This window comes from Erythrolamprus reginae, chromosome 2 (genome assembly GCF_031021105.1).
Source record: "Erythrolamprus reginae isolate rEryReg1 chromosome 2, rEryReg1.hap1, whole genome shotgun sequence".
NCBI lineage: Eukaryota > Metazoa > Chordata > Lepidosauria > Squamata > Dipsadidae > Erythrolamprus > Erythrolamprus reginae.
In genome coordinates this window covers 38593251-38609429 of record NC_091951.1, presented here as the reverse complement: position 1 = coordinate 38609429, position 16179 = coordinate 38593251, and the positions used below count along the sequence as shown (strand labels likewise).

The 16179-nt window shown below is 40.1% G+C and overlaps 1 protein-coding gene across 3 annotated transcripts; it reads right to left on the bottom strand.

Moving 5' to 3' along the window:
• Window positions 1-1032: 1032 nt before the first annotated feature.
• On the bottom strand, window positions 1033-14279 carry LOC139160154 (C-type lectin domain family 2 member D-like). 3 transcript variants are annotated; one of them, XM_070737741.1, is made up of 7 exons: window positions 14051-14279; window positions 8497-8527; window positions 7157-7264; window positions 5223-5315; window positions 2903-3087; window positions 2699-2802; window positions 1033-1282 (listed from the first exon to the last, which is right to left on the bottom strand). In XM_070737741.1, the coding sequence occupies exons 2-7, from the start codon at window positions 8513-8515 to the stop codon at window positions 1081-1083; spliced, it is 711 nt and encodes a 236-aa protein (XP_070593842.1). In that variant the 5' UTR covers window positions 8516-8527; window positions 14051-14279; the 3' UTR covers window positions 1033-1080. The 3 variants fall into 3 exon arrangements, with proteins under 3 accessions (XP_070593842.1, XP_070593840.1, XP_070593841.1); XM_070737739.1 differs by having other exon boundaries at window positions 14171-14260; XM_070737740.1 differs by lacking the exon at window positions 14051-14279 and adding an exon at window positions 12493-12705.
• Window positions 14280-16179: the final 1900 nt, after the last annotated feature.

The window sequence follows — 16179 nt, the reverse complement described above, 5'->3', positions numbered from 1 at the left end:
CCGCACCGAGTCCTCGGAGAGGGGCAGCATAAAAGTCCAATCAATCAATAAATAAATAAATAATCTGCATCCACCTTTTAATTTTGTGTGTGTTTGTGTGTGTGCGTGTGTGGTTCTAAATGTGTCCTCCTTGCCTTCTTCCCATTCAGGTATAGCATCAGATTTATCAGTGCAGATTGCCGACGGGGGTAAAGAGGAAAAGAAGGAGAATTACTTACTATATAATTGCTGAAATAAATCCTTCAGTTTCAGCTGTCTACAGACTGATGACATTTTAGAACAGGAGTGTCAAACTCAAGGGCCGCATCAGGGTTGTGTTTGAAATTGGGAGTCCGGGAGCTCCGCTTTTGGCTGCAATGGCTTCCTGCAACCTTCTGCCAGCGAAAATGGAGCTTGCGAGTTTCGCCCACGGCCCTTGAGAACTCTGTTTTTGGCTGCAATGGCCTTCTGCAACCCTTTCACAGCAAAAAAGGAGTTTCGCTGGCAGAGGCACTGTGAGCTGTTCCTGCAGGGTGGTCCTGCAGGCCAGATCTAGGCACCCTGCAGGCCGGATCCGATCCCAGGGCCTTGAGTTTGACACCCCTGTTTTTGAATGCTCGGAATGCTTGGAATTTTCTCTTTGTGGCAGGCTTGTTTTTCTCTTTGACTCCTTTTTTTTGTTTCAGAGCTTTGCTGCCTTCCATCATTGGCAGGCATCCAGTGCAGTTAAAGACTCCAGGCTCACAACAGCAATAGTACTTAGACTTATATACCGCTTCACAGTGCTTTACAGTTTTCTCTAAGCAGATTGCAGGGTCAGCCTATTGCCCTCAACAATCATTTTACCGACCTCGGAAGGATGGAAGGCTGAGTCAACCTAGAGCCGGTGAAACTCGAACTGCCAAACTGCTGGCAGCTGGCAGTCAGCAGAAGCAGCCTGCAGTATTGCATTCTAACCAGTGTACCACCGAGGCTCCTAATTAGCTAGCCTTAATTCTAAAGCACAAACTACTAAAAGCTAATTCAGGACTGAGGTTAATACAATACCATTCATAAAGTAAACATTTTAGCTTTTAAGGAAAGAAAAGCGTAGATAAAAAATTAAGAACTTCCTGTAATGCTGTCACTCGATGATCCTATTGCTCTGCCCTCCATCCCATTTTTCTCCAAGTTCCCCTTCGTTCCAGCCTTGGTGTAACTTTCTGGCCGGCTGCAGAGAAAATATTTCTCCATGGAACATACGGTACTACTGGCCCCTTTTCTGTTTAGATATGCACAGAAGCCTTCTCCTTCCACTGGGAACCTGAAAAAAGAACAAGGTTATTACTGTATTGTAGCGATACGGTATTATCACTGAGAGCATATGCACCAAAGACAAATTCCTTGTGCACCTAATCACACTTGGCCAATAAAGAATTCTGTTCTGTCCTATTCTATTCTACTATTTGCATGGGCAGAAATTAGCACTGCAAAATAACCAGGAAGATTGCCAGCTTTAGAATACAGGGAACATCTGGGAGAACTTTTATAATTGGTTAAAAGAAAGAAAGAATGAAAGAAAAGAAATTATACAGGAAAAGTCCAAAAGATTATAATCCAAGTTTGTAGAAAAGTACGCAAGTACAGTGATACCTCGTCTTACGAACTTAATTGGTTCCGGGACGAGGTTTGTAAGGTGAAAAGTTTGTAAGACGAAACAATGTTTCCCATAGGAATCAATGGAAAAGCGATTAATGCTTGCAAGCCCAAAACTCACCCCTTTTGCCAGCTGAAGTGCCCGTTTTTTGCGCTGCCTGGATTTTCCTGAGGCTCCCCTCCATGGGAAACCCCACCTCCAGACTTCTGTGTTTTTGTGATGCTGTGATTTCGCTGAGGCTCCCCTCACTGGGAAACGCCACCTCTGGACTTCCATTGCCAGCGAAGGGCCTCCTGGGATTCCCCTGCAGCATCGGAAAAACACGAAAGTCCAGATATGTTGTTTCCCATGGAGGGGAGCCTCAGGGGAATCTCAGCAGCGCAAAAATAGGCACTTCGCTGGCAACAGCAGTCCAGAGGTGGGGCATCCCAATGGCGGTGGCTTGGGTTTGTAAGGGGAAAATAGTTTGGAAGAAGAGGCAAAAAAATCTTAAACCCTGTGTTTGTATCTCGAAAAGTTTGTATGACGAGGGGTTTGTATGATGAGGTATCACTGTATGCAAATATGCAAAGCAATACATTAACAAAAACAAGGTAAAAATGTACATATCTTGGATAAAAATTCTGAATGAGAAGGGGATGTAAATATGTTTTATTTATTTAAAACATACAAATGTATATTTTATTTATGTTTGTTTTTCCCCCCAATGTTTATTTTTTCTTTTTCTGTTGTTTTTCACTTTGCTAGCATCTATTATATCTCTACAAATTTATTTAAAGTTTAATGGCGTTGTTGTTTTGTGTTTTGTTTTTGTTTTAAAAATAAAAAATATTTAAATACATGTTTTTTAAAAAAGAATACAGGGTACACCAGCCAACAGATGTTATATACTATTCCCTGAGCAATGTTCTCTTTTCCTCCCCTTTCAGTGCCTTATTTTTTTTTTCAGAGAGAGCCATAAGTAAAAATTACCTTGTGTTTTTTTTTGTTTCAGCCATTACTACTGAAGTATGATGTATATAAATAATTTGAGTAGTTAAATAACTGCAAATCCTAAAAGCAAAGAAATAAAACCTTACTTACTGATTTTTAAACTCTGTACCATTGGGCCATTCCCAGATCCCATTAAGTTTTCTTGAGAGACCAAACCAGTAATGAGAGGAATGGAAAACATCTACCCAAAAATCCTAAAAGAAGGGAGGCAATGTATAGTAAAATCCTCATTTAAAAGACTAATTGGAGGAAGAAAGTGTAAGCAATGAATCATGGTGTCTCCTTATTCCTTACCAATTCCTTCTGAGTATCAACCACAGCCAAGGATGCATTAAATGAGGAACAGGTTTTTAAACTAAGAGGCCAATTCCTTTTTTCTTTTGATAGATACAGACATTTTCCATTGTATTTAATCCAGGAATCTGGGCAAACAGCACATGCAAGGGGACGACAAGGCGAACATGTTTCTGTCTTTTTAACTGGAAATAAAGCAAAATGGACAAATTATAGAACTCACAATCAACTACAGTTCTAACAACATAAGGAGAGCCAAGCTGAATTGGGCCAAAGCCCACCGAATCCAGCATTCTGTGTCACATAGTGGCCCACCAATTGTACATGGGGATCTTGAGCCAAAAGAGAAGACAAAGCCGTCCCTTTCCCTTGACCCACAACAAATGGTGCCCAAGGGAATCCTGCCTGCCGCAACCAACATAGAGGCGGCACATGGACATCCATTTCAATAACCACCAATACTTGGCATCCACGAATCTGTCTAATCCTGCCTTGAAGCTATCCAGGCTGACAGCTGTCACGACTTCTTCTGGAAGTGAATTCCATAAACCAACGACCCTCTAAATGAAGAAATATTTCCCTTGATTTGTCCTCACTTTCTTACCTATGAGCTTTAGGGAGTGCCCCCTCATCCTAGTATTTTGTGATAGAAAAAAAGATTTTTTCTCTAGCCACCTTTTCTATCTCGTGCATGATTTTATATAGTTTGATCAAGTCACCCCTTAAACATCATCTTTCAAGGCTGAAGAGACCAAGGCGTTGCCACCTGGTTTCATAAGGGAGATGCTCCATTTCCTTGATCATACTAGTTGCCCTTTTTTGCACCTTTTCCAGTTCTGGTATATCCTTCTTGAGGTGCGGTGACCAGAACTGTACACAATGCTCCAAATATGGTCTCACCATCAATTTGTACAGAGGCAATACAACACTTGCCGACCCATTTTTGATTCCCTTCCTAATCATGCCAAGCAGGAAATTTCCTTTTTTTTTTTACTGCTGCTGCGCACTGGGTTGACATCTTCATTAAGCTGTCCACCAAAACCCCAAGATCCCTTTCTTGGATTGTCTCAGAAAGCTTAGTCCCCAAGGTTTGAGCAGTTAACATAGTATTATGGTATTGAGTTATCTTAGGCCAGTGACTCTCTCTCAGACCTAAGAAGGAGAAAGAGGCAGGGGTAAACTACTTCCAAAGTATTGCCAACAAAAATTGGTTTTTACGGTTGCAGCATTCCCATGGTCACACTGTTAGTACAGGGTACATGTGTGTTAGGGATTGCCATTATAAACTGCATATTGTAAACTGTACCAAACTTGTACTTAAAGGGTTAATGTGCACTCAGAGTTAACATTTACTTGCAGAGTTAATGTTCAAAGCTATGTCGTCATTGAAGCTATAAAAGCTCATGATTGTGCCCAGTCACTTCCTTGTTACTTTACTTTTGCCTGAGACGGGGGAGTCGTTTCTAAGCTCTGTGCTTGTATAAGCTTCGTGCTTCATCTGTATTGTATAAGCTTTGTGTTTTATCTATATTATATTTTAGCTTTGTGCTTGTTATTTATATTCTGTTTTGTTCTGTATTTGCTATGTGCATATTTTGGATCGTTTATATTTTGTTTTGTATGTAAATAATACTTATTTAACTAAGTCTGTGTCTTGGCTTTATCACACATCCACGCTCTATTAAAATTCTCTGCTTGGTATTGTCGAATGTTTCAAAATTTAGGTGCTTGGCAACCAGTTCACATTTAAGATGGTTGAAGCATCCTGGGCTCATATGACCAGCTTTTGCCATCCCTTCTGCCAAGCAAAGTCAATGGGGAAGGCAGATACACTTAACAATCATCTTATTAACTTTGCAACAATTTCCTTAATGACTGTGACAAGGAAGATCATAAAAGGGGGACTCAATAGCAGGAAGTAGCAATGAAAACAAGCCTGCCAAGACTTAGGGATGGGAAAAAATGTCTTCGGAGTAGCAATGAAAAAATCCTGCAAGCTTCAAAAAAAGCTTCAAAAAAGCAACATTCAGAGTGTAAGACATACCCAAATTTTCAGCCTATTTCAGGGGGGAGGGGGAAATGGTACATCTTATACTCTGAAAAATACAGCAAGTAATAAAAAGTCTGGACTTCAACTGGGATTCAATTGCAGTGGCACAAACATCATTTTGACTTATTTGACACTTCCTACTCCTAGTTGCTGATACTTCCTTCTCCAGCTTAAATGGCTTAAATGTAATCATTCATGTATGGGATGATCTTGAGTAAAACAATAACAATAACAATGGAGAATGTTAAATAGAAATCTCTCCTTACTTACCAGCCAATGAAATGATAATAATGATCAAAACTGCAACTAAAACAACAGCTACTACAGGGAAGAGTTTGTCTGAAATGCACTTAGGTATGAGAGCTGGAAAACAGACAGAAAAATATTAAGATGTGAAGTTTACGATTTTATTTATATTATTTATTCTTTGACAAACTAAATTAGTAGACTCATGAAATGCTGAGGACATAGTATATTTAGACTCCAGGAAAGCATTCGACAAAGCGAATCACAACCTACTTCTTGGTAAACTAGAAAAATGTGGGATAGACAGCAACACCACCAGATGCATTTCTGTTGTTAAGTGAAACATTTATTAAGTGAATTTGCCTCATCTTATGACTTGGCTGTGGAGCAGCTACATCCTACACACATGGGAGATACACAGTCTATCTCCATCACTTTTAAATCCCCAACAGCCCTGCCATCAGAAAAAGCTGGCAACAATTGTGAGTGTCTTATTGAAGTCCTAAAATATATTATCACAACATATAGTTCAAGCATAGAGCAGCAGAGTGGAAAATAGAGCACGCCATCCCAACTTCCTCCTCTTTTCCAAAAGCATTACAAAAATTAACCAGATCTTGTTGTTGGAGACAAAGCTTTCAATATCAATTCCTCCCCCTTTAGATGGATTTATTTATTTATTTTATTTTGCCAAGTACAGTACATATTCGTAGAATACAAAGATATAACCATGTTTATATACATGATATTGGCACTAATAATAGAGAAACAGTCAGATCCTAATGGTCAAAAGTCAGTGGCAGAGTTTTTGCCCTGGAAATGGGAAATACCCTTTAAGGCAGTGTGTCTCAATTATTTTATTTATTTATTGTATTTATGTGCCGCTCATTCCAAAATGCACTCAGAGTGCCCCCCCCCCCCAATCAGGAAGAAGTAAAACATTTTGCACACACACACATGACTTCTAGCTGGATTCAGCCACGCTTCCTGCTAGGCAATCAATTTTTTCTCTTCAAAACTCCGCCAGAAATGAGTGTTTGTGAGACACTTGGACAGAGGTACCTCTGCAAGTGTCAGGTAGGATGCACTTCCTACTCCCTGCACAAAAAAAAAGCATGTTTCCTGAGGTCATATGCCCTCTCACATCGCGACGTGTGCCCCAAGGGGATGCTCTCCACTATTGGAGAATCATTGTTTTAAGGTGATGTGGAAAACTCGCAAAAGGTAGTGTTGGCCCTAAAGCCAGTTTTGTGTGAAAGTCTGTAGAAATTCTCAGTGATCCAGGTCATGGTTTGTTTGTTTGTTAGATTTCTATGCCACCCTTCTCTGCAGGCTCAGGGCGGTTCACAACAGAATAAATACAAAGTACAAAGTAAAGTGTGCAAGAAATCTTGTGTGAATGTTTCATTACTATAAAAATAAATAAAAATATTTTATCTTTAAAAAGAAGTGTGTAAGAAATCTAATGTTAAAACCTCTAAAAACCCCAGTTCATAAAAGCAATAATCTACAATCATCTTATCGAATTACCTATTCATGAGGTTCTTAGGTTGTGCTAAGGTGCTTTGTTTCAGGAAGTAACTGGGCTTCCTTGTTTTTTCTTCGAAGACATTTCATGTCTCATCCCAGCAGCTTCTTCATCTCTGGAGGGTGGGGAATGGAAGCAAGGAATATAAATCCTTCCATTCCCCACCATCCTATTAGAGCTGAAGAAGCTTATGGGATGAGAAGTGGAATGTCTTCAAAGGAAAAAAAACAAGGAAGTCCAGTTGCCTCCTGAAACAAAGCACCTTTGGGACAGTTTTATATGATGTTTTTCTTTTTAAAAAAAGGCACAGACCTCTTTTCCATAAAACCAGGGGGGAAAGAATAAAGAACCCTGATTTTTAACATAGGCGTGGCCCAGCTCCACCCACTTTAATATTTGCCCCTCAAAGGGGACCCAGGCAGGTGTTCACCTTTGTTATGATCAGCATTTCTCTTTCCTTCACAGCTTCCAGGACAAGACCCAGTTGTCATCTCAGGAATCAAACAATCACAGTATCGAGAAACTCCTGCTACCAAAACTGGAAAGCAGAAGACAATACAGATATAATTGTCATCTCAGCAATCAAATGATCACGGCACCCAAATCTCCTTCTTCTCTTAAAGTATGGGTCCTCAAACTACGACCCTCGGGCTGTGGCCCACTGGAGCCCTTAATCTGGCCTGCGCAGTGGTGAAATCCTACCGGTATGCCCAGCTTTGGACATACCGGTAACAATGGCCGCCGGTAGTTTGGGGAACCGGTACTGTTCACAGTGCATTTTTTTGAACTTCCAGTTTGCCCATTGTGCTGCTTTTTTTTTGCACTTCGGAGCTTCAGGAAGCTTCCTTGAACCCTCCGGAGTGCAAAAAACAACAAAATGGCAAACCGGAAGTGTGTTTCCCTAAACCTCCGGTTTGCCCGTTTGGGCAGTTTTTCACATACCAGGTTTCAGTAAGGCCTGTGCACATGTGCGTGGGGTGGTGGTACACATGTGTGGGGGGAGGGAAGGGGTGTGGCCATGTGCATGCATGCTAGCACACCCACACACCTCCTTTTGGCACTTTAAGACCATCCCATGTACATCATCTGGAAGAGTCCTCTCAAATTCTCTTCCTGGTTCACCAGATTTAGAATATTTGTTTCCAATACAGACTCTTTCTTTCTTTCTTTCTTTCTTTCTTTCTTTCTTTCTCTCTCTCTCTCTCTCTTTCTTTCTCTTTCTTTCTTTCTTTCCTTCTTTCTTTTCTTTCTTTCACCCAATACACAATAATACACAATGAAGGTAATAGAGGACACCTTCGAGGAAAGAGAATGAGAGAAAGAATAGAAGAGAGAATATAGGATAAAATAAATCAATGAGAGAATAGAAGAAAGACATAGGGATAGAAGAGAAGATATATGGGATATAGGAGAGACAATAGGACAGGGGTCGGAAGGTGCACTTATGCACACCCCTTAGACTCTTAGATCATAAGAGCGAAGGATGACTGAAGGAAATAATCCTGCTGATAACCAGTTCTCTTACCAATATTCTCAAGTTCTAACCCAGTCATCTCCAGATATTGCGAATCAAAACCTTTGCCCATCCAACTTTGCTTTTCCAATTCATGCCTCCTTTACTTATTGTGATTGCTCTGCTTAGAATAGAAACCAATGTTTTTGGCCATAGAACCAATAAACATTTTCCTCTGACTTCACCAGTTATTCTAGGACTTTTCTCTTGCTTTCTATAGTTCTCAGCTAGAGGAAAGAAAGATCTGAATGCCTCACCTTTAATTTCTTCCGGCATCTTCCAAGCTGTCTGTTAAAAATAATAATAATAATAATTCAGGATTCAGATTGCATGGAAAGGAAAGAAATTAGTGTCATTCATTCCTGCAATTTTGAGGACATTATTTGGGGAGGTTAAGCATGAAGATTTCTAAAAGTTGGTTTATTTGATTTAAGGTTAGAATAGATCAGTGATGGTGAACCTTTTTTCCATCAGGTGCTGAAAATGTGTCTGTGAGAGCTATGCATGAGTGCCCACACCCATAGTTCAATGCCTAGGGAAGGTGAAATTGGCATCCCCTGCCTCCAGGAGGTCCTCTGGAGGCTGGAAACATCTGTTTCCCAACTTCTGGTAGCCCTCCCCAGGCTCCAGAACAAAAATGTCCTTCCCTGTCCCCCCGGAGACCCTCTGGAAGCTGAAAACGCCCTCCTAGAGTCTCCGTGTAAGCCTAAAATCAGCTGTCTAGCACGCACATGCAGATGTGGCTCTGCATACCAGCTGTGGCACGCATGCCATAGGTTCACCATCACTGGAATAGATGTTATCTTTGGTAACCTTTAATGGACATTTGCTAACTCAAATAAGTAATGAAAAAGTTAAAGCTAAGTTAAAGACTTGTTTATAGAAAACAGATGAGATAGCCGCTCCGAGTCTTTGGAGAGGGGCGGCATTCAAATCAAATCAAATCATAAAAAATAAGTAAGTAAGTAAGTAAGTAAGTAAGTAAGTAAGTAAGTAAGTAAGTAAGTAAGTAAATAAATACAGGAAGACAATATGGGAGGAAAACATTTTTGTCTGAAGTGTTAGAGGTTGTGATAATTTATTAAAACTGTTCATACTTATTATGGAGGGGGAAGTTATTTCTTTCTGGATTTTCTTCCTTCCTTCCTTCTCTTCACTTTTGACTTCCTTTTTATTTTTAATTTTATTTTGGTTTTAGTTATTTTTTTAAATGTAAAGTTCAATATAATGATGACAAAAGAGTTTCAAGGAAAACTATTTTTCCTCCATTGCAGTGGGAGTTCTCACAGTCACAAAGACCTCACAGTCACAAAACACTGTCTTTCTTCATGCTGCCCACAGCAGGAATCTCATCACAAGACTAGAAAACACACCTACTCACCAAAATGTACTATACAAGTCCTACTAATCATTCTATCACAATATCCTTAGCAAACGGGTGACCAGAAACTGGTGCTTGAAAAATAAAATGGAGTGGAGTGGAGTGGGATGGAATGGAATGGAATGGAATGGAATGGAATAGAATAGAATAGAATAGAATAGAATAGAATAGAATAATTTATTGGCCAAGTGTGATTAAACACACAAGGATTTTGTCATGGATGTACATGCTCTCAAATAAAGCCCCCAAACAAGCAAGACCCCTGCACAAACTCTCCAAAGCAAAGCTGTTGTTAGAGAACAATTCACCGTCAGGCAAAGGAGCCTGGCATGCTTCTGCTCAAGCCTCAAAATGCAACTCCACCGAGTCTCAGTCATGAAATACAGGTAGCCCTCGACTTAACAACAGTTCATTTAGTGACCATTCAAAGTTACAAGAAGACTGAAAAAAGTGACTAATGACCATTTTTTTCAGACTTACGACAATTGCAGCCAGAAGCCCACCCAAATCTGCATGCCTCTTCCACAGTAGAGGTAGTCCCCAACTTACGACCACAATTGAGCCCAATGCTTCTGCTATTAAGTGAGACATTTGTTCAGTGAATTTTACCTTTCTTGCCTCTGTTAAGTGAATCACTGCAGTTGAGAAGTTAGTAACCTGGTTGTTAAGTGAATCATTATTATTATTATTATTATTATTATTATTATTATTATTATTATTTAGATTTGTATGCCGCCCCTCTCCGTAGACTCGTAGAATCATGCCTTCCCCACTGATTTTTGCTTGTCAGATGGATACAAAACAGGATCTCATTACTCAGGTACCCAGCAAAGGTCATAAATATGAATCAGTTACCAAGCATCTGAATTTTGATCCCGTGACCATAAGGATCCTGCAAAGGTTATAATTGTGGGAAAACTGTCATAAATCACTTTTGTTCAGTGTTGTTGTAAGATTATACAGTAATCATATACTGTATTTAGCTCATGCAAGACGATTGTACTGATAGTCTTGGCTCATAACACATCAGATTATATTAATATATTGTTTCCTTATTGCTTTTTTGTACCCTATGACAATCATTAAGACTCATGATTCTTGACAAATGTATCTCTTCTTTTATGTACACTGAGAGCATATGCGTATGAGACAAATTCCTATGCACCAAAGACAAATCACACTTGACCAATAAAGAATTGAGTTGAGTTGTGCTGAATTCAAGTCTAGTCTAGTCTAGTTGTTGAAAAGAATAAAGTTTGTATAATTAATGTGGCCAATACCAGTAGAAGACAGAGAATTGGAGAAGATCAGAAAGTATCAAGACCTGAAAATTGGAACTGAAAGATTATAACATAAGTTGGTTGTGTTGGTTCCAGAGGTTATCCACATCACTTGGATTCCTCTCTATATATAGTAAGAACTTGATGCATATGAAGGAAAATACCATCTTAAAAGCTGGCACATATGGCTTCACATTGTTGTGAATAGAGAGTAACAATTAATTTTTTTTAAAAAAAACCCTCAAACCTTAACCCAAGTTTAGAAACCTAAAACTTTTAGCTATATTGATAGTAAAGATCTTTAAAGCTGTAGAGTCAACAGATAAGTTGACACTACTTACGACATTTGATAAACTCATAGATGAACTTATTTCTTCTTTCTTTCTTCTTTTTTAAAAATTTTCTTCTTTTCTCTTTCTCCCCCTTTTCTCTCCTTTTCTTTCTCTCTCTCTTTAGGTTTAGGTTTAGGTTTATTGGATTTATATGCCGCCCCTCTCCGCAAACTCGGGGCGGCTCACAACAATAATAAAAAACAGTACAGTACACAATACCAAATCCAATGCCCACCCATCCAGTTCCAATTTAAATTAATAATCTCATAAAAAACAGTACTGTATATATAAAAAACAGGCACACAGTCAATCAATCAACAAAACAACATGGGCAAGGGGGAGGTGTTTTAGTTCCCCCATGCCTGACGGCAAAGGTGGGTCTTAAGGAGTTTACGAAAGGCAGGGAGGGTGGGGGCAATCCTAATCTCAGGGGGGAACTGGTTCCAGAGGGTCGGGGCCCCCACAGAGAAGGCTCTTCCCCTGGGTCCCGCCAGACGACATTGTTTAGTCGACGGGACCCGGAGAAGGCCCACTCTGTGGGACCTAACCGGTCGCTTTTCCTCTTTATTTTCTTCCCTTATATAAGTGTGTATTTTATTTTATATCTGCATACTCTAAATTCATATAAATTTGTACTAATATTTACATAGTCCTTTTGCTTTCTGTACCCCCTCCCCCATTTATCTTCAATAAAGATTATATTTTATTTTTTTTAAAAGAATAACAATTTAAAAATTGGACTCATAAAATTGAAAACAGCAGAAAATTTAGAACTGGGACTTTAGAATTCAAATAGACACACACCTGCCATATAACACTCCAAATTTAATAATTGTCAATAAGAGGGCGGGGGAGTTTGGATAGTGAAGAGAAGATAATAGAAGAGGAACTAATGGAGAAAATCACAAAATATAAAGAATTTCAAATAGAAACAGAATGACCCTGGGGGAAAAATAAAGGAAAGTACTGTAGTATCAATAGTCATAACAGCCTCTGGTGCAACCTGAAAACAATTGGAAAATCATTTAGCACCATCGCATTGATAAAATCACCACCAGTCAATTGAAAAAGGCAGCTTTACATGTATTTGGAACAGTTTACATCCTGCAACATCCTCGTTTAACACCATAAAAGACCAACCTCTGCCTACCCCTTGTCCTCGGGACGGACCCGATAGGTGGACAAAAATGCCAAATCCAGTCTAAACTTACACCCACATCATGAAAGTTTATCATAGGACTACTAAACGCGGGTACTCACCAAAATGCAATAAAGCAGTCCTCGTAAACCATCGCATTTGCACGCGTCCTTAACACCACTAGAGGCACGGTTGTGTGACTCCAAAGTAGCGCACCCCGACTGTCAAATTAAAACCCCCGAATCCGCAGGACTCCTATGTGAATTTTAATCTCTCCACCGCAAAGTTGTTGGGAAGCGATGAAGCCTCAGGCAGACGCAGGACCACTTCTGTACAAGCCTCAAAGGGAGGCGGGTAACATGAGTCAACTTCGGAATCGGAACACGTGTTATTCGGGAAGCTGGGAGGGAGGCGAGGCGATGTTCACTCTCGCTTAAAGAAGCCTCGACCTCCCCCGCAGATTGATGGCTGCCAATCTCTGCTCTTCCCCAACAGGAGTCTGCAACCTTGGAAACTTTTAAGACTTGTGGACTTCAACACCCAGGGTTTCCTTACATGCTTTGTTAGCTGAGGAATTCTGGGAGTTGAAGTCCACAAGTCTTAAAGTTGCCAAGGTTGGAGTCTCTGTACCAAAGTATTAACTCCCAGTCCCGGAGGAGAAAACGTAAAATCGGCCTCCAGATCTTGCAGCTGTTCGTGCTGTCAAACTTGCCCGCTTTTCTCTTCCTTCCTTTCAGAGACCAACACCTGGCAACCCTCTGCAGCTGCTGCTGCTTTTTAATGCCTCCCGCGTCGCCTCAGCAGATCTGAACGGTTTACGGGGCTAATATAATCTTCATTATTTTATTGACATTATTCCAAGTCATTTAATTGTTCAAGTCTCAATAAATTTTCCAAAAACACCCAAAACGATTTCGTATATAAAATAGTAAGCAATCAGAGATTTTTTTTTCATTTTAACTATTTCCAATTTTTAAATGTCCGTCTTTAAAACTGGTAATTAACTGTATTCAGTCAAAAAAATTTAACCTATCACCATTATCAATGTATTCTTTTAGTGCAGTGTTTCCCAACCTTGGCAACTTGAAGATATTTGGACTTCAACTCCCAGAATTCCCCAGCCAGCATTCGCCATCGGTGCTGACAGAGAGGAGAGATTGTATTCGCTGGCTGGGGAATTCTGGGAGTTGAAGTCCAAATATCTTCAAGTTGCCAAGGTTGGGAAACACTGTTCTAGTGTATAATATCAGCCTATATAAACAAGATAGAAAATTCTTCACTCTTAGTAAAACAATTAAATTGATTTTATATATCAAATCCTAAATAGTTAACATTCTCATCACAATTAATTAAAGCATAGTGATTATAATAGAAAGAATTTAAAAAGAGAAAAAAATATTTCTACAACATTCCAACACCCCTCATCTATTTCCTTTTAATTTCTTTCTTCCCTTTTAATTTCCTTTTAATTTCGAGAAAAGCCTCTGGAGCCCAGGGAGGGCAAAAATTCCCCCCTCCTGCTGTGGTGCAACCACAACCAAAATTGCCACACCCACAGGAGCAACCTGGCAGAGAACACCTTGCTAAAAATTTTGAAGCCTAACACTCTGTAGGTCTGACTCTAATCCCATTTAATAGGGATTAGGGCAATGCCAATTATTGCCCCCAAAGTAATCATACCTATGTTGATCTTGGAGGAAAAGGCCCAGAATCCTAGGTTGAGAGGCTCAGAAGAGCCCAAATCCCCCCTCCCTTCTGTTAGAGGTTCCTTTTTACAGTCCTTTGAGATCACCATAGTACCTCCACAAGATCACTTCTGTCAGACGCCCAAGATCGTTCACACTACGAAGGGATCAATTCTTGGCCATCGGTGCTGACAGAGAGGAAAGATTGTATTTCTTCCAAGTGGAATTTGTTTCTAACTTGTTTCTATACTTGCTCTTTGAGATCATTGGCAGGCAGTAATAGGTGTGGCTAAAGCAGGTTGTAGAGTCCTTTCCTACTTTTATTGTTTTTGATGACTTTGCAATATAGCTGCAGGCATTCCTTTCTTATCAGATTATCTGAGGATTCAGGTTAATACAGTGATACCTTGTCTTACAAACTTAATTGGTTCCAGGACGAGGTTCTTAAGGTGAAAAGTTTGTAAGACGAAACAATGTTTTCCATAGGAATCAATGGAAAAGTGATTAATGCGTGCAAGCCCAAAACTCACCCCTTTTGCCAGCCGAAGCGCCCGTTTTTGCACTGCTGGGATTCCCCTGAGGCTCCCCTCCATGGGAAACCCCACCTCTGGACTTCTGAGTTTTTGCGATGCTGCAGGGAAATCCCAGCAGCGCAAAAACGAGTGCTTCGCTGGCAACGGAAGTCCAAAGCTGGGGTTTCCCATGGAGGGGAGCCTCAGGGGAATCCCAGCAGCGCAAAAACGGGTGCTTCGCTGACAACGGAAGTCCGGAAGTGGGGCATCCCAGCGGCAGCAGTGGGTTTGTAAGGTGAAAATAGTTTGTAAGAAGAGGCAAAAAAAATCTTAAACCCCAGGTTTGTATCTCGAAAAGTTTGTATGATGAGGCGTTTGTAAGACGAGGTATCACTGTACTTTGGAGGGTCTTAAACTATGTTACATCATTTTCTCCAATCTTCTTTTCTTGTGTTGTTTGTTTTATTCTTCATGATGGAGTTTTTCTTTTTATTTCATAATTTTCCCCCTATTTATTAAATTTATATGCTGTCCATTTCGCCATGAGGATTAATTTATTTCAGGGAGATTCTGACTGTAAATTAATCAAGTGGGTAACACTGAGCATAGCCAAATCTTCCAGTCTCTCTTCTTAACAGTGATGGCTAACCTTTTTGTCGTTTTTTAAAAATTTTCTTTATTTTCTTTTATTTATTTTGTCCAATACACAATAATACACAATGAAGGTTATAGAGGATATAGTAGAGAAGAAATACGAGATATAGGAGAGACTATAGGACAGGGGACGGAAGGCACTCTAGTGCGTTTATGTACGCCCCTTACTGACCTCTTAGGAATCTGGAGATGTCAACCGTGGATAGTCTAAGGGTAAAATGTTGGGGGTTAGGGGATGATACTACAGAGTCCGGTAATGAGTTCCACGCTTCAACAACCCGGTTACTAAAGTCATATTTTTTACAGTCAACTTTGGAGCGGTTAATATTAAGCTTGAATCTATTGTGTCCTCTTGTGTTGTTGTGGTTGAAGCTGAAGTTTCAAGTTTCAAGTTTCAAGTTTTATTGGATTTATATGCCGCCCCTCTCCGAAAACTCGGGGCGGCTAACAACAATCATGAACAATATACAGTACAATAAAATCTAATACTAAAAGCAAGTACTCTTAGACATGCAGAACATTGCAGCATATGATCTTGTGGGCAATACTTAGATCATGTTTAAGGCGTCGTAGTTCTAAGCTTTCAAGACCCAGGATTGAAAGTCTAGTTTCGTAGGGTATTCTGTTTCGAGTGGAGGAGTGAAGGGCTCTTCTGGTGAAGTATCTTTGGACATTTTCAAGGGTGTTAATGTCTGAGATGCGATATAGGTTCCAAACAGATGAGCTGTATTCTAGGATGGGTCTGGTGAAAGTTTGGTAAGCTCTGGTAAGTAGTGTGATATTTCCAGAGCAGAAGCTATGTAGAATTAGATTAACAACTCTTGTTTGAAACGTCTTCAAAGAATAAAGCAGAAAATCCAGTTGCCTCTTGAAAAAGCACCTTTGGGACCTCTTCCTAATAGTTTCTAGCCCTCAGTCCCTTTGTGACTCTATGCCCTCCACCTGCTGCCATGGCTCA

Excerpts from the sequence above, each read along its gene's own strand:
- LOC139160154 (XM_070737741.1), bottom strand. Across the intron at positions 5,316-7,156 it reads AAATGCTGATCATAACAAAG|CTCTCATACCTAAGTGCATT; the intron begins GTGAACACCTGC and ends TCTGTTTTCCAG. Across the intron at positions 1,283-2,698 it reads GGTACAGAGTTTAAAAATCA|GTTCCCAGTGGAAGGAGAAG; the intron begins GTAAGTAAGGTT and ends TTCTTTTTTCAG.